Source organism: Alosa alosa, chromosome 2 (assembly GCF_017589495.1).
Source record: "Alosa alosa isolate M-15738 ecotype Scorff River chromosome 2, AALO_Geno_1.1, whole genome shotgun sequence".
Classification (NCBI taxonomy): Eukaryota; Metazoa; Chordata; class Actinopteri; order Clupeiformes; family Clupeidae; genus Alosa; species Alosa alosa.
The window spans coordinates 15,658,005-15,680,021 of record NC_063190.1 but is presented as its reverse complement, the minus strand read 5'-3'; the positions used below and the strand labels follow the sequence as shown (position 1 = coordinate 15,680,021).

Below are 22,017 nucleotides of genomic sequence, written 5' to 3'. Positions count from 1 at the left end.
ACAATTCCCTGGATCACCCTTTGCCTGGTGTCATTGGCGTTTTTTTTTTTTTTATATTAGGTCAGTATAATGTAGATTGGATAGTGTCTTGAAGTGGGCTTTTATCAGACAAGTGGGGTGGAGTATTGTAGGAATAATGATCCATAATTAAATAGCACACACAGTCAAAATTATCAATTAGCCTAGACTATTACTATTTAATCTTACCAGACTCCTCCAGATATGAATAGCAAACAACAAACAACAAAAACTGTATATCTTACACAAATTAGGCCTGCTGTAAGGCTAGGTTGGCATGTGTGCATTTATATTAAGGGCAATCTACTATTGTAGCCTACAGTTGGAAAAAGATTTTTCAGTGAAAACTATGCTCCATGCATTTGCTCACAATCTTTAAGTCTATCATCTACAAAGTGTGAGAAAAGGTATGAAAGATAACTTCATTTATTTCTATAGCTTTATTTATTTTGAAAATGTGGGAAAGTACCTAATTCCCTATTTAGTAAAGCTAACCCCAAAAGAGGTTGAGTGCTGACCTCTCACTGAAGGGGATTTACCCTCCCTGACATTCCTCCCCTGGCGTTTCCGACTATCAGACCATCTTTGCGCGAAGCGTGAAGACACAGCACAGGCCCCACTTCTCTGCCAGTCCCATTGGTCCCCTCACATCAAAGGATTAAAGGAATGAGGCTTTTAAAAGGAGGTGTTTTTATGCTACTGCCCCCCCCTCCCTTTTTAAAACTACTGCACCCCACCCCAATTAGACTGCAAACAAAACAAAGAGGCTAAAAAACAAACAAAACTGTCAATTTTTCAATTTTATTTGTGTTTGGCATAACATGGGAAAAGTAGAAAAATAGTCAATATAAAGATAAATATATTTATGTGGATATGTACACTATAATTTAAAAATAGTAACAAGAGTTAGGTCCTGAGATGGATGGCAAACAGCCTCGTCCCAATGTGAGATCCATTTGTTCACCAATGATTCTGTCCCCAAAAGGAACTTCTAAGAACACACACATCAAAAGAGTGAGAGCATTTTAGTTTCTCAGCCCAAGCTGAAAGCAGCGAGAGCACTGATGCTGGCTGGAGTGAGCTCCGCCGTCAGCTCCTGAAGCCCTGCTTCTGATTGCCAACTAGAGGCTGTCCACATCTGACTGGTGGTCAGTCCTGTTCACTTACGGCAGAGAAACCAGAGTTCTCCCCCCTCTGGGGCATCTTCAGTGTGTCCATGGATTTAATTTAAGCCACTAAAGCAAGGGTGAGGCTGGACATATTCCTGAGACTGGCCTTTCTGCTCTGCCTCCATCAGCTGTTCTTCTTCCTCATTGTCCTCATCTTCCTCATCAGTATCACTGTCCGATTCCTCATAGAAACTGATCGTCGCTTGGACAGGGAAGTTTCTGAGCAAGGCGTCTCCATCGCTGTACAGGTAGTCATATGACTTAGATTTGGGCCAGAAAAGCCTGTGAGGGTAAAGAGAGGCAAAAAAGTTAAAAACACGGTCTCCGACATCCCACAACACACTACCATCACTGATTAAAAAAAAAAAATGTGTCTGCACTTTCTTCACCCACACGTACATAAAATTAGGGCGGGCGGAAATTAAAACTCTTAGGTGCAGTTACTACATATGTGTGGCATTTTACACACACACACACAAGCGCCTTGGGTGTTTTATCGAATTACCACCACCCAAGGTGTGATTGTGGGTTTTAGAACAACTAACACATTGCCTGGTCCGATTAAAGTAAGTTCACGTGGCATTTACACTATGAGGCCACAAACACACAGTACACCATCGTAGAAGGGGAATGAGAATGTCCTCCCAGACACTACTAACCTGACAGGGTGTTGAAAGGGCTGTAGTTTGCTGGAGGTTGTGGTGGCGCCTGGCACAGGAGGTCTGGAGTAAGGCTGCAAGAGGATAGAGAGAAAGAGAGAGGGACAAACATTAGTCCTCTGCAATTAAATAAAACAAGATTCACTCTGACACTCTCGGTGTCTACCCAAAAGGCAGTTATGACAACTTCCTGCCAAGTGGTGGATGATAGCCGGATGGTGCCCCTGGACGTGGTGGCACCTACTACAGGATGCCAGCTAGAGCACTGGCTCCAGTGTGGCAGCTTAGGAGGTGTTAGGGTGGCGCTATCCTGTGGGAAACTAGCTGGGCTGGAGGAGGCGGAAGAGGCAGAGGTGTCTGTTTTGGCTGGTAGCATGGGCAGTTTGCATTATGGAGAGGCACACCTCCCTCCCTCTCACCTCCATTTTTGTCGACCCCCCTCTCTTCTTGCACCACCTAACTGGCTCCTCAGTATGAGAGACAAGACAAGTAGTGCCATATGGCTGTTGCTTGCCCCACTCTCTCTCTCTCTCTCTCTCCAGTAAGTGGCTCAGTGTCAAGAAAACAGCTTAACCGTCACACCTTCTGAGCCAACACAGAGGCTAATGCTCACAGCATGCTCGTCTGTCTCCTCTACTGCAGCCCTGCTGCTAGTCCTGTTCATTTTATTTGTTCTGGTGGAGTGAGACTGGATATCTAATATGTCTATCTGACCATGACAGCAACATGTATTTGCTATATCTCAGAGAAATAGATACTTACACAAGCAAGCTGGCTTCTCTGGCATCTAGTTTGCGCATTGTCGCGAGTCACGAGCCATGGTCTCCACAGGGCAGATTTACTGCTGAAAAAGAAAATGGTTTGTGTCAGAAGGCTGTAAATGAAAGTTATATGAGGCTTACACGGTCTATTATTTTCAGCGGCATTTCAAAATCCGACTGAAGATTATGAATGTTGCAGAAATATTAACAAGACAGTAGAAGCAGGACAATGCATTTAAATGTATCGTAGCTAACTCAGGAAGACGTGTCTTACCTGGCGTGTACTGAACAGTTCCCGTTTGAGACCAGTCGAGGTGAGGCGGCGAAGGGCGTCTGCTGAGCTACGAGACAAGCGGATTGCATGTTTGATGATGCTCGTGCTAATCTTCAACTATATTCGCAATTAAGTCGATCAGTTTCCCCGCAGGATGTTGTCTTCGGTCCGGTTGGCCAGCAGAGTGCTTGCTATCCTTTGCTTTCGATCGAGTGACTAGCCGAGCAAACAGCCCGAGGTTTATAAAGGCACCTAGCCGCAGGAGGGGGTGGGGAGGGGGCACTGCCAAACGATAGAACGAGGGGGTTGCTGTGACTGCGTGACCCACTCGGGTGACCATAAGCAATTTGGTGTGAGGACTTACCCAGTTGTATAAACACAGAAGCGCTGCGTGACGGTGAGAAATCTGGTACCGTGAGGTTTTTGTAAAAACACGGAGGGGAAAAGTTACGCACCATCTGCGCGAAAGACAACAGGGGGCAAATAAAGAGAGGGCCATATAAACCTATAATTGGGTAAGTTAGTAGGCTGTTTTACAATACTGAAATGAAATAGATAAGAAGCATAGCATTCTAGTCACATGTATTATTTGGTGGAAATTGGGGAGGTTAAAGCAACATAGTCTATTTAAATTGATTTGGGCAACATATGGTTGGTCATTTGGAACCGTTTATTCCAATGTGCCTCATTAGGCTATCACTAAGTAGGACTAAATGTTAAAACACGCAACTCTCTTCTGACATTTTAACTCAGGCATAGATAGCATTGTGACTGTTGCCACTCATGTCAACTATATTGTACAAAAATACGTTGCATATGATTGGCAACCCTATGAAAAGCTTTTGACCCGAAGCATGGTTCGAGGCTCAGCACGCGACCCCAACTTGTCAGTCAGACCAGGTGCGAGAAATAGCACAAGGCTATGTTAATGATCCTCTAATGGACTCACAACAGTCCCCAATGGCCCATTTGGAAAAGTAAGCAGAACCTCGTTATATTTACCCCCTGTTTGGACAGCAAATTGACAAACGGGACAAAGTAGACTTGATTAATTTAATAATGGATCGTTTAAAGACCAAATGAGCGTTTTATAATTTAATTCGATCATAGGCTGCCTTCCTCAATTGAACAAAGTGCCTTTATTATTTTATTTTTCTTATTTTAAAGACTAAAATTATTTTACTTGTAGTCTTATTTCCATAATTTGGAACAATAGGCCCTTGTCAGATTCGACTGACCCTAACGAACTTATTTTAGACTTTGTTGTTTTTGTTTTTAGGGTTCTTCTGCTTCTTTTAAATGTTAATACTTGTTCACCATCTGGATGAAATAGATTAGGCTATAGGCTACTACTCAGCTAACCGACGTTGTGGTTATTTACGAATGTCTAATCTTTCAAATGATCTCTCAAGAAAATAACCCGTGTTGAGTTGTTTACTTGGTTCATTTGCGAGTCTGCGGGCATGAGCCTTGCCTTCTGTTTTCACATTTGCTGATCACAGAGACAGATTGGGCTTGGATACCCCCATCCTTCCTAAAATCGCTATCCCCCGTTGAGAGGAATGTCTGCAATGGCGAATCACAACAGAATGACTGCCCTCTGCGCTTTGCCATCAATAAAATAGGCTGGGCCTATAGTGGATGACGTATTACCTTATGCTTTTAACATTTAACAGTTGTGTTAATCAGTATTACATGGAGGGACGTCCAAAGGTTATCACGTGGATGTGCTGGATTTTAGCTTCTTTCTTTTCTCATTTCTGTTTCTCTAAATTCGGACTGTAACACACTGCAATGGGACTTCTGAATCAACAGAGCTCTAAATTGCCAGATTCTCTATCCATCCATCAAGCTTCACTATCTGCACTTTTATCTGCCCCTCCTGCTAGATACCTTTCATTTCTTACCATTGGCCTTTCACTCCATTTGATTTGATGCCCCTTCCTCTACTTCAACATCCAAATAGGTGACAGATCAATGCTTATCTGTGTATTGCTAATTGTATCATCATAATGCATCCTAATGTTATTTGTGGAGTCGATATCCTTATCCATTTGCCTTAGGTGTTAAACTGGCAGACACCCCTGAAATACATTTGACAGGAACCCCTATTCTGCTCTCTATCACCTGAATGAGCAAGTTAATCAAATTACACTAATTGAACATATCCAGATGGCTATGTAAAATAAGTGACAGCCTATTCTAATCCTGACTGAACACAGATTATTGATAATTATTTCACCTCTGCCTGGGTCAGACTGAGGAGGTCAGTGCCCTGACCCGAGCTCTCCACACCTCCCCTCACACCTCTGGTCTGATGTGACGAGGTGAGGGATTTCACTCGTTAATCTCATACAAGCATATGACAACAACATTCACATGCCGACTTCATTTAGACCCTTTTACTTAAAAGTGTAGACACTACAAAAAACATGTTATCACAAAGGCGTATGTAATGTTAGCTCTCAGCAGCTGTGTTCCTCCAGGCATTCTGGCACAGCCATTCCTACACACAATACAATAAAGGCTATCTGCTTTGTATGATGATGACTTGCATGATGATTGAACGAGCTACTTGCTAGAGCTGGGGTGTCCCTCTCTATCTCCAGAATCTCTTTTAAAGACCTACATCTTTTGTGAGTCTCTCTTTTTCTAACACTTCTAACAACCTTAACATGCCTATCACACACTTGCCATACATTTCTTCTGTCTAGTATCTCTCATACTGTACATCATACCTCAACATTTAGCTTTCCAAAAACGGGTTTTTTTTTTTTTTTTTTTTTTTTGAGGGGGGGGGGGGCGTACCTTACGCATGCCAGTTATGTATCCACCAGCTGCCTGCCTGCAGCCTACTTCCAAAACCCCAAAGCTGCTTGCTGCCAGATTTGGTTCCGAGGGCACAAGTTTCAGTGTATCAACAACACTCAATAACAGTTTATGTGATGTGTTAATCAATTAAATTCCCAACAATTTCACAACAGCTAGTTCTGGAGTAGGCCATTTAACTAGCCCGCTTGCTTACGACGAGACTCAGGCTGCGCTGTCGGCACCCGCTTCCTTATTTGGGTTTTGGGTTGCCAGGTTTTAGCCTATGACAAAACGGTTGAAATTGAAACTTAGTGATCGTGTATGTGTAGGGTGTATTTCATACACAATCTGGCAACTTGAGAGATGTCAGACTAATAGAAAAAATGAATGGATCAATGATTTTAAAATGAAGTTTGATGACCATGCAAATTATGGGAGTTTTCCGGGAGAAATAACAAAACGGGAGGGTGCTGGGAGATGACCTTGAAATACGGGAGAACCCGGGAAAAACCGGAGTGTTGACAGGTATGCTGTACATCATAATTTTCTTCTCAAGTTTTTAGCACAATTGCCTTAGTTATCTTTTATTTTTTTTATAAAATGCATTACCGGTACTTATTATTTAGTTTGAGATATCCTATTTCACTGTAGCTTGAACGTTCCTCACTAGTAAGTCCCTTTAGATGAAGGCGTCAGCTTATGAGTAAATGTAAATACATGTAACTTTGTGACCGACCTGTAAGCACACTCCCCTCTTAAAAGCATTATTATTTTAGATGACCCTGGGTGACCCTGATGAAAACCCCCTCACAAACACACTGACCTCATTTGGGAAGGTGTAGGGGGTGGCACCCTCCCCTCACACATACAGACACCCTCCAGTCACTCATCCCTCTCCCTGGAGAGGTGCCAACAAAGGCTTGCCCTGACATTCCAGCACGCAAAATAGTGTTTTGACAAATTTATGCCAAACAAATTGATGATGGGTACGAACTCTAAGCACATTATGTATTTACTTATATAGCTTCATAGTAATTTAAAATATGCTGCCTTAGAGGTCAAAAGGTGTTCCTCCCTTTGTCTGGGTACACACACACACACACACACACACACACACACACACTTTCTCTCTAAAACCATTTTTAGAGTTTGTTTGGAGGAGCATGAAATGTAATTAGGAAATGTCTAATTAATACATACAAATGTGTTCGTTGGTTGGTTTTGTGTGTAGAAAAAAAACATACTAGTGTTTTGACATAGCCAAGTTTGCTATGTTTTGGTAGAGTTAGTTAGTATATCTAGATTTTATTTTTTTAGCATTTTGAAATGTGTGTGTTTGCATACTCGTGCATGTGTGTGTGTGTGTGTGTTCGCCTGTGCTTTGCTTTAATGTGTGCGTTTGAATGAATGTGTGTATACCTGAGTGTGTGCACATCTGTGTGTGTGTGTGTGTGTGTGTGTGTGTATGTGTGTGTGAATCCTCTGCTCTCTGGTGTGGTCTCCAACATCATCCCTCACAATTTCATCAACATCTTCACCTTTAACCACAGACACAGGCTCAACCATCTTCTTTAAAACAACAGTTGAATATTACGACAATCTATAAATCCACAAAGCTTCCAGTCATTTAATGCCTGAGTTGACTGTAGGTTGGAATGCAATCGGCTGCCATATAGGCTATCCTAAAATCCAGCGATGAACTCCTTGAGCGTCTGTCCTAGCAAGCTTTTACATGATCACATTATAACTACTGTTTGCCACATAACATCTAGAAGCTGGACATTAGCAAACATAGCTTAATGTCACTGTTTAACAAACAAATTAGCATGCTACGCAGCCAAACAAGTAAACACAACTAAATGTAATGACAATGAGCTCACTGGCCACTTTATTAGTACACCTTGATAGTGCCAGGTTGGACCCCCTTTTGCCTTCAGAAATGCCTTAATTGCTAATATGGATTTTATTCCATATTGACATGATAGCATCACACAGGAGCATACCTATGTTCCCTAGGCCCTATGTTCCCCGGGTCCTACGTTCCCCGCTTTGTATGGAACCAGGAAACATAGGACCCTATAACCCTAACTGGAACAGGACCCGGGAAACATAGGGATGACCCCCATCACACAGTTGCTGCAGATTTGTCTGCTGCACATCCACGATGTGAATATCCCTTTCCACCACACACCCAAAGGCCAAAGGTGCTCTATTGGATTGAGATCTTGTGACTATGGTGGTCATTTGATTAGAGTGAACTCATTGTTATATTCAACAAACCAGTTTGAGATAATTTTTGTGCATATCCCTTCATTTGTGTCCACTCACTGGATATTTTCTCTTTTTCAGACCATTTCTCTGTAAACCCTTGAAATTATTCTGCACTGACTGATTTGGAATGGGTGTCAAAAAGCTGCCTCAGGAGAGGGGAGGGGTAAAGACAGTGAGGGTCCTGGAGTGTGTTTGCTGGGGTGTGAGGGGGCAGGTGAATTAGCATAGAGGTGTGAGGTGGATTGAGGTGTGCTTGATTGGATGCCTGAGTGCTGCTCAGCAGTCATTTTAACCAGTGTAGAGGAGAACATGCCGATCCATAAGCCTATAGTCATTTTTCAACTGACACACTTGTTGATTTCTTGACAAATGGAATATCAACAAAGAACAACAGGAAATAGATTGTGACATAACTGTCTTGCCACAACCACCATTGCATAGTATTAATGCAAAGACAGGCCCTAGACAAGGAAATAGTTAGGGTTTAAGTATCCTTCCAAGCTGACGGGAGATGGCGTTGGTCATCCCATCTCATGTGGACTACACTGAATCAGACTCTGATTAGTGGCAACCTGGGAATCCGGAGCAGATAGCTACTGACGCAGCCATGCAGAACAGTGAAACACTGCAAAGTCATAATATTCCCACTTATCTCTAAATACATAGTCACACACAGATATACACAGGGACAGTACAGATATCATACAAAGTCATTACATATAATCTTTTAGTGTCAAAGTTACCCACTAGTGAGAAATGCAGAACAGTAAACCACATATTGGAATATTGGGCCTAATGCAGAATATTAAATCACATATTGGAATATTGGGCCTAATGCAGAATATTAAATCACATATTGGAATATTGGACATAATGCAGAATATTAAATCACATATTGGAATATTGGACATAATGCAGAATATTAAATCACATATTGGAATATTGGACATAATGCTCTATTCCACTTTTTCTCACATCTATAAATATACAACTTGGTTTTGCTGTCACCGATGAAAGAAGGCCTGCAGCATCACGTGGATGTACTGGCAAAACTCTGTCAGACATGAGCCCTGAAAATAAACCTTGAACAAACTAAGGTACTAATCTTTCAAAAAATGTTCCAGGCATGCCCTGGCTGTGGCACACCTCCACTGTACGCTGGCGACCCGGGTTCGATTCCCGCCCCGTGGTCCTTTCCGGATCCCACCCCGACTCTCTCTCCCACTCACTTCCTGTCATTCTCCACTATCCTGTCGCATTAAATGCATAAAAGCCCAAAACAATATACTTTAAAAAAATGTTCCAGGCTACAAGGAAACACCAACAACTTTAAAATAGGCAACAGCAAAATTGATCATACAAATAACTATACCTATAGGTATAACCCTAACTTCAACAGGGCACTTTGGCTTGGCTGTGAAGGAACTTAAAGAAAAAACTGAAAGAGCATTTTATGCCATCAAAAGATCAATTTTAGAATCTGGATTAAAATATTTAAAACCGTAATTGAGCCAATAGCACTATATGGCTGTGAGGTATGGGGTTTGGGGTATGAGTTCTAAACCTGGGATAAACACCCAACTGAAGCCTTGCATGCAGAGTTCTGCAAAAGTATCCTCCGGGTACAGAGAAAGACACCGAACAATGCATGCAGGACAGAGCTAGGCCAATACTCCATTATTATCAACACTCAAAAAGATCCCTTAACTTCTCTTAAAAACACACGAGCAAAACACGAGCAACCCCAACTCACTCCACCATCTAGCTCTGAAAAGCCATGAACAAAACATGGGAACGAGCCCACTTAGCCAACTCAGTGACCTAACACCATCCCACATCACTGAGGCCCAGGACAATGTTACAGTAGCTTGAAAAATGAGACCCAACCAAATTACAAACACTGAAAAGGAAAATAGATAGATAGATAGATAGATAGATAGATAATTTATTGATCCCCAGAGGGAAATTCAAGACTCAAATTACATTCACGAAACCACAATCTAAACTAGATGCATTATACCGCTCAGTCCTGTACATCTTCTCCGCGAAAATGAATCCCTCTTGTCAATTTGTTTCCATCTCCTATAGAGCCTGCCAATATGGGATTCGATATGAGGTTATGCCTGCCATGACCTGAGGGACAGCCAGTGAGGCCACAACCACCAACAATGTTGTATGTTTGTCTTTATGATTAAAATCATCATTTTATTTATGTCTTACTTAATTTATCTTAATTTATTTACTTTATCCTTCTACATGTACATAATGTAACTGAGCTTTTGCAATAATGTTGCTGAAACGTTCATGCCAATAAAGCTTTCTTGTGTGTGTGTGTGTGTGTGTGGGGGGGTAATGAGAAGAGGTGTTGGAGTGTGCCTGTTGGAGTGTAAGGAGATGGTGACACCCCACTCCTCCCCACTTCTGACTGGTGGTGTGAGTAGAGTTGAAAAGGTGAAGACTGCTCAGTTGGGGCCCCGTGGCCTATGAACCCACAGAAAGATCACAGAAAAATAATTCTCATAATAAACTGTACACACTGTATATCATAAGTGTAAATCTTTAATTTATAAACATTCACATGTATGTGTCATTCGACAGCATAATTGCAACACTAGTGAACCCTGTAATGAGTGCGGTTAGGTTCACTTCGAGACTGTGGAACCATTGGCATTTTAGTTTTTATGCTAATATCTCTTTTTGTGTATTTTGGAACTTTGGCTGTTGTAGTATTTTTTTTTATTGTATGTGTTTTGTCTTGTATTTGTCTGTCTTTTGCTATGTTTTGTATTATGCTATGAACTGTTTTTTTGTGTCCTGAATAAAGAATAAAGCAAAGTAAAGTCACCTGTTGTTTTTCTTCATGATATTATACTTTTATGGTTTTGTTACTCATCTTTAAAGTTACTGTGGCCTGTCTTGCCTTTCTTCCATGTGAAAATATCATTAGTAACCAAATTTCATCTCCGATCAATCTTACTTTCAACTGCATTCACATAATTGTCCAGATGATGGCACTGTTTGAGCATACTGTTATTCATTAGTCATTTACAACACTAGATGTCTGCAATATATTGTGAGCCTCTGATGAGATCAGGAGAGAAATATTGATCAAATGGATCAAAATTATAGGGTCATTCATGAAAGTGAAACACTGCCTGGAGAGCTGTTGGACAGAGGCCTCTTACAGGTGTCTCAATTGATATGGGTAATAATAATAGCTTATCTCTAATTTGGTCATTTATGATTAAAACAGATAAATAGCAGGAGTGACAGCTAACATCACTGCAACATAAATGTAGTTCTCAATAGCCTTAGGACATTGGTCAGCTAGAGAAAGATAGCTACATAGGCATGGTTTTCTCAAAGAAGGTTTTCTCATATGTGATTCCTCTCTTTGGACAAAGGCGGTGAATGTCCAGACAAGTCAGGCCTATCAGCTCAATGTGAGTGCCAGTAGAGGTGTGAGGATGGGTGGCTGCCCCACACCTCCCCGAAATGAGCCCAAAGGTGTAGCAACAAACACGTAAGCTGATTCTGCACTACCTCTGTTCACTCCCATCAAACACCCTTGGCACAATTTAGTGTACAGCGCACACACACACACACACACACACACACACACACACACACACACACACACACACACACACACACACACACACACAAGACACACACAGACAGACAGACAGACACACACACACACACACACACATGCACACACACACACACACACACACACACACACACACACACACAAGGTACATGGTGCAACTTTTTGAGCAATGTTGCTGGGAAACCACATAGCCAGTTCCATTTATTGTGATGTGTATGGATGATCATGGCAATTTGCATACTGATGATTAAAGTTCTCCAGCAAATACATCGTTGCCCTATATTAATGGGAACAATGTGACTCAGAGTGCTGAAAAGGTGTCTGCAAGGTGTACATTTGTACTGCTAATTTCAATCTGCTTTGTGATATTGTGTCTTTTTGATGCTATTTGCATAACACCTGAACTGAGGTGAGGCTGTAAATCCATTCACTCCTGGCAATTCATTGGTTGCTCATTTAGAGGCAGGATCTCACCAAAGCTCCAGCTTAACAACCTAACTGCAATACTTTTGGAAATACATTGAGAAAGCTTCTCATAGAGCCTTAAGAAGTGTCTGCTAAGATACTCTTGAAGATAAATTGAGGCGGCGATTCAGAGTGCTGAAAACCTGTCTGCAAGGTATGTTTTTACTGCTATTTTCAATCTGCTTTGTGATACTGTAAATCCATCCACTCCTCCTCTCCTGGCAATTCCTTGGTTCGGTCTCGGCCGGGTGCAATCAGCAAAACGTGGAATCACAATAACAGTAAAAGCTGTGCTGTAGTGTCAGCCCGTATCGGGTTCAGCTTTAATCATGTGAAGACGATATAGAGTAAAGACATGCATGTCTACCGGGTAAGGCCACAGAATAAAGCACTAACTATCCGATTTATCTGTTATCATAGCTCTGGTTTTCTCATCATTCTTAAGTAATGTGCCTCTGGCCAATTCCTGTCATCTCCAGGTCACACAGAAGGTATGTCAAAAGGCATTGTAACCTAACCTCCACTCACTAGGGCAGACTTTGCCCTAGTGAAACCTCCTCTGTTGGATTGTGGAACTGCCAATCTGCAGTAAACAAGGCAGATTTCATTTCTGCCTATACTAGTCACCTATCTCTAGACCTCTTGGCTCTCACTGAGACCTCGATCAAACCGGAAAACTGTGCCACCCTGGCTGCACTTTCCATCAACTACACGCCTGTCTGGATGAGGGAGTGGGATGGGCGTAATTTCCAACAACTAGAAACATACTTTACTGACATCATCAAACAAATATGACTCCTTTGAATACCATGTCATCATTGTAACAGCTCAGGTCAAAATCTATGTGATTGTCATTTACTGTCCACTGGGACAATTAGGCATTTTCCTTAATGAGTTTGCCCTCCTCCATCCTTGAGAATGACTGTCCCATGCTTGTCCTTCATGACGTGAACATCCACCTAGATAATCCAAAATCTGTGGACTTCTTGTCTCTCACACATTCCTTTGAGCTACCACGGGTCCACACTCCTCCAACTCACAAGCAGGCAGAGAGCTTGATGTCATTGTCGGTCGAAACTGGCACAGGTACTCTCACAGTTACCCTTCTGCACCACTCTGACCACTATTTCATACAGTTCAACGTGTGCCTCACGGAACAGCCCTCTTTTCCTCCATCCATAGTCTCCTTTTGAAGCAACCTCCGCAACCTCTCTCCTGTCCATGTCTCCTCTCTAGTAACCTCTGCTCTTCCACCTACTAGCACATTTTCCTCTCTTGAGGTTAATGATGCCACAAAGTTTCTCTGCTCTACAATAAGCTCCTGTCTGAATAGCCTGTGCCCTCTATCCACCAGACCTGCTCCCATGGTTGAATGATACCCTCTGAACTCTGCGTACTGGTCTCAGAGCTGCATAGAGGAAATAGCACAACACCTAACTATTATACCTACCAACCTCTCAAGCTACCAGTCACTACTTTCCTCCTTCTCATTCAGCGTCACTGCTGCAAAGAGGGCTTTTAACATTGATAAGATCCAAAGTGCCACCTTCAAAACTCAATCCTCCCCCTCCTCCACCAGCCTCTAACCTCACAGCAGACATATTTTCTTCATTCATCACTGACTAGGTAGAAGCCATCAGTAGTCAGTTCACTGAACCAAGCAGTCACAACCTGCCTCCCCAGGCTGAGTGTGCAGCAAAGAACCTACAGGCAGCAGTCTGACTGCGTGACCTCGTCATTAACCCGTCTCACTGAGAGTGAAGTGTCTGAACATGTAACATGTAGCTGTCCTACTACATGCCCACTAGACCCTATACCTACCAACCTCCTCCAAGACATATCTCCCACTATCACACTGTTAACCAGGCTTTTGAGAATTTTAGGCAACATTAAAAAATAGGATTCACAGGATGTTTACAATTCAGAAAAACATGTTCGTTCTTAGAAATATTGTTCAGTTGCAAATCCATTTCAGTAACCTTTAAAATTCTCTTCTGAAAGTCTGGAGTAGGATTAGCCTCTAGTTTTCTGTAAAAGTCTATATCATTGAGCTGGCGATAGGCTTCTTTTCTTTAGTCATCCATAATCTGCAAGACGATGGCAACGCCCTTGTTGGCTGGCTTAATGATGATTTCAGGATCCCTAGAGTTCCTGTGTTTCTAACTTCTCATTTTCATATAGTATTTATATATTTCTCCAAGACTTTTGTCTCAACAATTGTACAAAAAGATTAAATCGAAGGGTTTGAGCATATAGCCTGATGTTTTACATTGCATCGATTTATTTGTTTTGTTTCATGGCTGTCTCTGTAGACAATGTTTAATATGTAGACCTATCAATCTGGGACTCTACTTTGATGCTTGGCTACACTAATTGCCATTCACAGGTATTCTGTGTTAAGTGCTGTGACTTTAATCCTGCGTTCCATTTGTACATGCTGATGGCTTGTGAGAACCCTACAAACTTGTGAAATGAAATAATTTCCTTGTCGTAAGAACTCGCTGTGAGCTGGGGGTCCTTTGATTTGTATGAGATCGCTTCTCATCTGATGAGTTTAGGGGGGCATGCGGTCACGTAATTTAGCATAACTTTAGTTTTTTCGGTCAATTTACTACTCGTAAGACGAGCACGATGGACAATGGATCACACGATAACTAAGCACTCACTCTCACTTTGTGAACTATTCCTGAAGAATGTCTTTGACCGAAAGTTTGATTAAAAATGTTGAAAAACAAATTCTATAAAATCATGGAAAAATTATTTTGGAAAAGCAAGCCTTGTGGCATGTGATAGACATTGGTCTCTGTGTTGCTCTGTGTTGGTGTCATTAGGTCAGTTGTCAGGAAGCATAAAGGATTCATAGATTCATAGCTAGAAGTGCTAAAAAGTCATAAAAAAGGAAAAGTAGGATGTAAAAATCAAGCTTTTATAGCTACCATATGAGGGAAGGTAATCTCCATTCTCTACAGTTGTTTTAATTTTGAATGTTAAATGAATGTTAAACGTTAAACTAACTTTACCGCAATTATACCAAACTGACTTAGTCCTCAAGTTTCTCTCCAGAAATTGTTAGTGATTCATTGAGCTCAATCGCTTCACTGTTTAAAGTTGCTATGTTCCTTTCATATCAAGGGGTCAGATCGCTTGGTTGTGTTACCTCCACAAACTTTCTCTTCAAAGTTCAATGAGTACTTTTGTCAATTCATATTTCACAAAATATAGTGCACTTCGTCACATACATTCAAAAATTGAGCTTGACCTATAATTTCTGACTTCCAGCGTTTCCAGGAGAGGGCACTCTACACAACAGGTTCAACAAACCTGTTTGACCTCATTTGTAAAGTCTAATGTCCACTTCAGCACCCAAAAATATAACACATGTGTTCATGAACACATTGATGTGAAAGTCTTTTTTTAAGTGAGTTTCTTCATTTACTTTTCTGTCTAGTATAGGCATGTCGTGGTGGCAGCATAGTGAGAGGGATTTAGATCCAGTTTAGGGGGCAGGACAGCAAATAGGCCTACAGGTTTGACACCAGAGTGCCAGGCTTTGTCCATTTGTGATAAATCATAGCCTGAATGATGCCAGCCTGTGAAAGAAACGAGGCCTGGATTATGCCATAATCTCATTACATTGTTGGTGGCATGTGAGTGGAGATTAGCTGCATTTACTGGCAAGTGGATCAGGACCACTGCACCTCTAGTTGCTAATTAGTGCACACCCCCTTAGCAACGTAACACACACACACACACACACACACACACACACACACACACACACACACACACACACACACACACACACACACACACACACACACACACACACACACACACACACACACACACACACACACACACACACACACACACACACACACACACACACACACACAGAAAGAGAGACAGAGAGAGAGAGAGAGAGAGAGAGAGAGAGCACAGGGAAACAGGCACACAAACAAGCACATTCACATAATCTAACACTTGTACTTTCGCAAATTGTTCTTTGCTATAGGTTAGGGTATTTCTCTTTCAAATATTCAACATAACCACTTTGGATTGGAGACAACTACAGTAAGTGTGTGTATGTGTGTGTGTGTGTGTGTGGAGTGTGTGTGTGTGTGTGTGTGTATGTATGTGTGCATAGAGTATGAGTGTATGTGTGGTTCATGCTTTCATGGAGTAGGCAGTTATATTATATTTGTTTCCTTTAAATATTTTTTTGTAGTATAAGGTCAAGACTAACCCGCCTCAATTCATCTCTAGAAAACTAACATAATCTTAATCAAGGAATTTCAAATCTGTACAATTTGGAAGGGATTTTCCCCAACTAAGCCACTTGTAGAAGCACAAACTCACACAGAAATATAGTTCAGTCATTATGAAGCTTTCTGTGCTTTTAACAATTTAATGTGTTTTGTGTTGACTGAGGAAGACTGTTAAATACACTTTTAAATATATAATGAAGCTGTTGAAGTTTTTATAAAGACACAATGTATTTTTATTTCCACAGGAGGAAAGCTGAGAGAAGATTTTGGGGGAAAACTGTTTATTTTGGCAAAATTGGCTCCATGATCTGCTGGCCTTGTTTTGAGGCACACATATCAAAGGTCTGTTTCTTTTGGGAAATTGATGTGTGAATGTTTAACTTGCTGGCCGTGGCCTCTCTGTGTCACCATTGAGGATAGGGATTCTAGAGTGACTCTAAGTACACAGGCAGACGGAGAGAAATAAACAGAGAGAGAGAGAGAGAGGGAGACTGCAAATGGGAGATGATGAACACACAAGAGTGAGACAATGATTAAGAAGCAGCACATCTTGGAAAACTACAAGTCAACTGCCAAGTAAACTCACTGGAAATTATATTGCTGTACTGAATGCCATTCAGAGAAAAATCTTGGAAGTGCAACATTTTTTGGAGGTAGCTAGCTCATAAACATTGGGGTAAGTTTCACAAGATCTCCCCCACTTTTTCTTTGATGTTTACAGTGACTCAAAGAGGATACAAAGTGATCCAACAAAGAATTTCCCAAAAGAGTAAGGACAAAAAAAAAAAAACAGAACAAAAAACAGCTCAGAAAATATTGAAGATGGCTGTCGCTGGCATAGAACTGCTGGGATTTTTCCTGGGCCTTGTGGGTATGATTGGCACTCTGACGGCCACGGTGTTGCCCTACTGGGAGATCTCTTCGCACATTGGTGCCAACATTGTCACGGCCGTGTACAACATGAAGGGGCTGTGGATGGAATGTGTGTACCAGAGCACCGGTGCCTTCCAGTGCGAGACCTACAACACCATCCTGGGACTGAGCACCAACCTGCAGGCAGCACGGGCCATGATGGTCATCTCCGTGCTCTTCTCCGTGCTAGCCTGTGCCGTGTCCACCCTGGGCATGCAGTGCACTGTCTGCATGGACGGCTCCGCGGCCAAGGTGCGGGTGGCCGGGGCGGGCGGGTGCCTGTTCCTGACGGCGGGACTCCTGGCGCTGATCCCAGTGGCGTGGAAGACCCATGAAGTGGTGCAGACGTTCTACACGCTGCACCTGCCTGACAGCCTCAAGTACGAGCTGGGGGACTGCCTGTACGTGGGCATCGCATCCTCCTTGCTGTCCATGGTGGGCGGTGGGCTGCTCAGCGTCTCCTGCTTTGACGAGATCGACGGGCCCGGGGGCATGAGGGGCGTGCGGAGGCCCGGGGGTGGGTATCCGTACCCGCATGGCAGCGGGATGGGCACAGGTGGTGGGGGCGCCCGTGGGGGCGGCTCCATGCCATTGCGGAGTCCGATTGCCCCTGCCGCTGCCACCAAGGGCAACACGCTCAGCCACAACAGCACTAGTAGCCATTCCACCCATGTCGCCATGCAAGGCTCCCGGAAGTCACCGCGGCAACAGGCAGCCCCTGGCTATGATGTTACTGGGTATGTGTGAAACTGAGGATCTCAGCCACCATTCAAAAAAGAAAAATGATAAAAGAAAAGTTGTGTCAATGGACTGGATTTTGTGTTTGGACTGGCGCCATTGTTGGTAAAAAAAAAAGACTTGCTGTACTGGAGGGAATGTGACTGTAATGCCTTTACCGATGGCTGCTTTGAACCAAAGCACAGAGGAGAGAACTCTGTGCGCTCAGACAGTCCTGTGGCTAATACACTGCACATGAACTGCAGAGAGAGACTGACGAAACATTCAGCTCACATAACTACTCTGGGCAGCAATGCAAAACATGGCCAAAATTCTTGTAAAAGAGGTACAGATAAACTTTTGGTTACAATTGAACTCAGCTTATCCATATGCCTTTCAAATTGGGACCGCCTAACCACTGGCAGAGAAGTATTGCTGTGCCCAGATGACAGTTTTTAAGTCCAGGTGCGTTGGAACCAATAATGTGAAGTGGAGGCTGTAAGTGGTTGGCACTCTGAAAAAAGTGACTAGACAAAGTCTGGCAGAAAGAAGCAACTAGTTTTAATAGAGAGCAAGACCAGATGTTTCAGCCATCTGGATATTCTGAGAATAGTTGCTAGTTGCTCCTTTTTGCAAGACTTTAGTCACTTTTTTTCAGAGTGCTAACCACTTACAGCCTCCACAGCCTAACCACTACAAGATTGTCCAGAGCTGCTCAACTGGGGACAGCCATGTAAACAGGGCGAGTCATGAGCATACATTTTTCATACATTTGTTATCATTTACTTTTCATACATTTGTAATCATTTACAATGTTGAGTGGTCATAAATAATCATATGTGTAGTCAGTCGTCATGATCTTGAATATTTTATGCACCTCAAATACAGTAGTTAAGAATAAAGAGATTGTGGGATAATCAGCATTTATTTTCCACTGCCAGCTACAACACTAGCCCTCCTTCCATCTATTCATATGTCCACATGTGCACTTTTCACAAGCTAGTCCTGTCACTGGAAGTCAGATGTTTTATCATGTATACAGGCTCTCAGGTTTGGAATTAGGTCACCTGGCAGTCCAACAAAAAAGGACTCTATCCCTGACTAGTGTTTGTGTACTTAAGATGCTCCTTAAGATTACTTTTTTGAGAAGTAAATGAATGTTTTAATTAATTTGTGAGTTGTGGCTGCATTCATTTTGTTGTACCACCCGTTCCAAAACTGTCAGATCACATCCAGGTGTTTGTAAATATAAAACCATGTCATATTAAACAACAAACAGGATTATGATCACAGATGCTTGATCCAACAGTTTCTGCTTCAACCAGTAACAGATGTTAAATTGTGAATAAATGAAACAAATGTAAAAAATAATATACCTATACATGCCAAAGAGAATAATTATCCAGGATTTGGTGAAGGATGGTCTCTCTTCATATCACTATTGTAACTGCTTTGCAATGTTTGTAGTATTTGTATTATTAGGATATTAATTATTGAAAGTACTGCATGTCAGATAAAATTGTCACGTGCACACAGATCAGAACACTGGAGAGCAGAGAAACAAATGAGAACTACAAGCACTTGTTTGGTCATAGACCATGTCATAGTAAACAGCAAACAGGATTATGATCACAACTACTGAATACTGCAAGCACTTGTTTGGTCATAGACCATGTCATAGTAAACAGCAAACAGGATTATGATCACAACTACTGAATACTGCAAGCACTTGTTTGGTCATAGACCATGTCATAGTAAACAGCAAACAGGATTATGATCACAACTACTGAATACTGCAAGCACTTGTTTGGTCATAGACCATGTCATAGTAAACAGCAAACAGGATTATGATCACAACTACTGAATACTGCAAGCACTTGTTTGGCCATTGATCGATAGTTTCACTCCATGCTGAGTTGATACTGTATACTGGCTTGTTGACCAGGGTAAGAGCAGGGGACATGTGAACCTGTGCGTTAGGGGTTGTGTTTGTTTCACACCCATGCCAAATATTAGCTGAAGTGGAGTTCTCCCATTGAAGTCATTGCTGCACAAGGTCTGGCTGAGAAACCGAGAGGGAGAGAGAGAAGAGACGAAGAGGGAATCATGTTTATTGCCCACTTATCCAAATACTGTCCACATAGCTTTACTTTTACACATTAACCAAATGATTGAGTTGAATGATTCAACCTTTTGCTTGTGGTAACAATACAACTGTATGGTAGTTCTTTCTGAACGATGGCATCTGGACAGGACAGTTGGGTACTAGTGTGTATAGCTTTCTACACATACACGTGCACACACTTCCACTTATTATTGATCATTTTGAAGAGTTCCCTTCAACTGACATTTAGGTAAAACAGTCAGCGGTTTCCCATGATCTTCCTTTTCAATAAATTAAATAAATTCAAATTTGAAGTGCATAAAATATTGTATTATTCATAAAAATAGAATAGAATAGAATAATATAATAATGTAATAACATAATAATTCTCAGTTGAGGTATTGTAGCATCATAGCATGCAGAGGCATCTCACTACTATAACCTTAAGTCATACAGTTTGAGTTAAAGCCATGAGAATCTTCTAAAAGAACAAAGAGCACACAGTATCATATATGAAATGTAATAGAGGACAGCCTTAAGGCTCACAGTAGAAAGGCTAAAGGATTTCAATACTCTCTGATATGCCATCTTCAGAAGATCACTCCTGCAGTGCAGAGGAAAAGTCATAGGCTAACAGTAGGCCTGACACAATGGACCACAGGCTCCATCTTCAACTTTCAAGATCATGACTTAGGCTACCTCAGTGAGGTCCAGCCTCTCTTTTTGTTGTTAGCACCCTTTTAAAAATGTTTCAGTAACAAAGCATACTATCAGCTGACACAACCAACAACACAAGGGTAGAGACCCACATATTTTAGATATACACGGGAAAGATGTTAGTATTTGTGCTACAGGTAGGGGATTTATCACGATGGCCAATCAACAACCAAGCCTTTTACCATCAAAACAAAATCACCAACCAAGCAACCTTTGTGGACAAAAACCATCATCAACAGAGCAGCTTTCTAGAACATTTCACTGGGGTTATCAAGCAGTCACCTTCCCTGTTTCATCCCCACAACACGTCCAGAAGGCTAAACAGTGTCCCAGACCCAGCCCCCGCCACACCAATGATGGGTTCTCTACCAATAAATAGCAACACATTTTCTGGTCATTCCTCTTCATTGCTGTAGCTGTTTACAATCCAATCAGCAACATACACAGCCTACACGGAAGCCCTTCCGTGTAGGCACCAACAACAGGCTACCACTCCAGAAACTCAGTGGCATGATTTCACACTTCTCAAAGTCGATCCAAGTTACAACATAATCCCAAGTGGTATGAGTGCCACAGTCATAGCCTTTGGCTTGCCTTTTCAGCAGTTAACAGCAGATAACTGTTAACCAAAATAAGAAAAATGTGGGCTTGTGAGGTAATAAACATTTTTTGACAGTCCAAAGTTAACATTGGAGAACAAGATAAAACACTTCGTTCATTCATTCTATGGCACCTTTAAAAAGAGCCATGACCCATGAATAGCTTACAGCTTTCGTCTTCACCCACCCATTGACTGAAGTTCTGTGGAGTTGGAAAAACATCATAATGTCTACTACATTGAATTTAATGTGGTTGGCATCCATGGACCATATAGCTCTCTCCAGCTGATCTTCATCTTCAGCTCATCCACTGTCCTTGTTTCGCTTGAGAAACTGCTGTTGAACATCTAGCTTTCTCTTCATGTTTAGGTGCCTCACTTACCCCATGCTTTTCAACTGGTACCACAGCCTATGTTAATGGTGGTAATAAGGTAATAATGCACACTTAAGTGGTTTAAGTGTGTACATTAAAAGTTAAGTCTAATCAAAGATTACCAACATGCTTTACATGTAAATAGATCAAGGTAGATAATATATGTACTGTAGATTATCATTAAAGGAAATAAAAACTAAACAAAAAAGTAAAAAGTAGATTAAAATGAATGTATAAAAAAAAAAATAGTCTACTAGAACAAAACTAAAGGAAAAGGTGTAATAAA

At 41.8% G+C, this 22,017-nt stretch overlaps 2 protein-coding genes across 3 annotated transcripts; one reads left to right on the top strand and one right to left on the bottom strand.

Annotated features, from left to right (window-relative positions):
• Positions 1-838: 838 nt before the first annotated feature.
• On the bottom strand, positions 839-3,107 carry ripply1 (ripply transcriptional repressor 1). Of its 2 annotated transcripts, none has more exons than XM_048238174.1 (4): positions 2,882-3,107; positions 2,609-2,690; positions 1,847-1,920; positions 839-1,469 (listed from the first exon to the last, which is right to left on the bottom strand). In XM_048238174.1, exons 1-4 carry the CDS (start codon positions 2,968-2,970, stop codon positions 1,241-1,243), a joined length of 474 nt encoding a protein of 157 aa, XP_048094131.1. In that variant the 5' UTR covers positions 2,971-3,107; the 3' UTR covers positions 839-1,240. The 2 variants fall into 2 exon arrangements, with proteins under 2 accessions (XP_048094131.1, XP_048094132.1); XM_048238175.1 differs by having other exon boundaries at positions 2,609-2,687.
• A 13,457-nt stretch (positions 3,108-16,564) lies between these two features.
• Positions 16,565-18,863, top strand: cldn2 (claudin 2). The gene has a single exon (XM_048237341.1). The coding sequence runs from the start codon at positions 17,021-17,023 to the stop codon at positions 17,966-17,968; it is 948 nt and encodes a 315-aa protein (XP_048093298.1). The 5' UTR covers positions 16,565-17,020; the 3' UTR covers positions 17,969-18,863.
• Positions 18,864-22,017: the final 3,154 nt, after the last annotated feature.

Coding starts and splice junctions, on each gene's coding strand:
- ripply1 (XM_048238174.1), bottom strand. CDS start 2,970: ATGCAATCCGCTTGTCTCGTAGCTCAGCAGACGCCCTTCGCCGCCTCA. Junction 2,691..2,881: donor AACTGTTCAGTACACGCCAG/GTAAGACACGTC, acceptor TTTCTTTTTCAG/CAGTAAATCTGCCCTGTGGA. Junction 1,921..2,608: donor AGAGAAGCCAGCTTGCTTGT/GTAAGTATCTAT, acceptor ATCCTCTTGCAG/CCTTACTCCAGACCTCCTGT.
- cldn2 (XM_048237341.1), top strand. CDS start 17,021: ATGTTTACAGTGACTCAAAGAGGATACAAAGTGATCCAACAAAGAATT.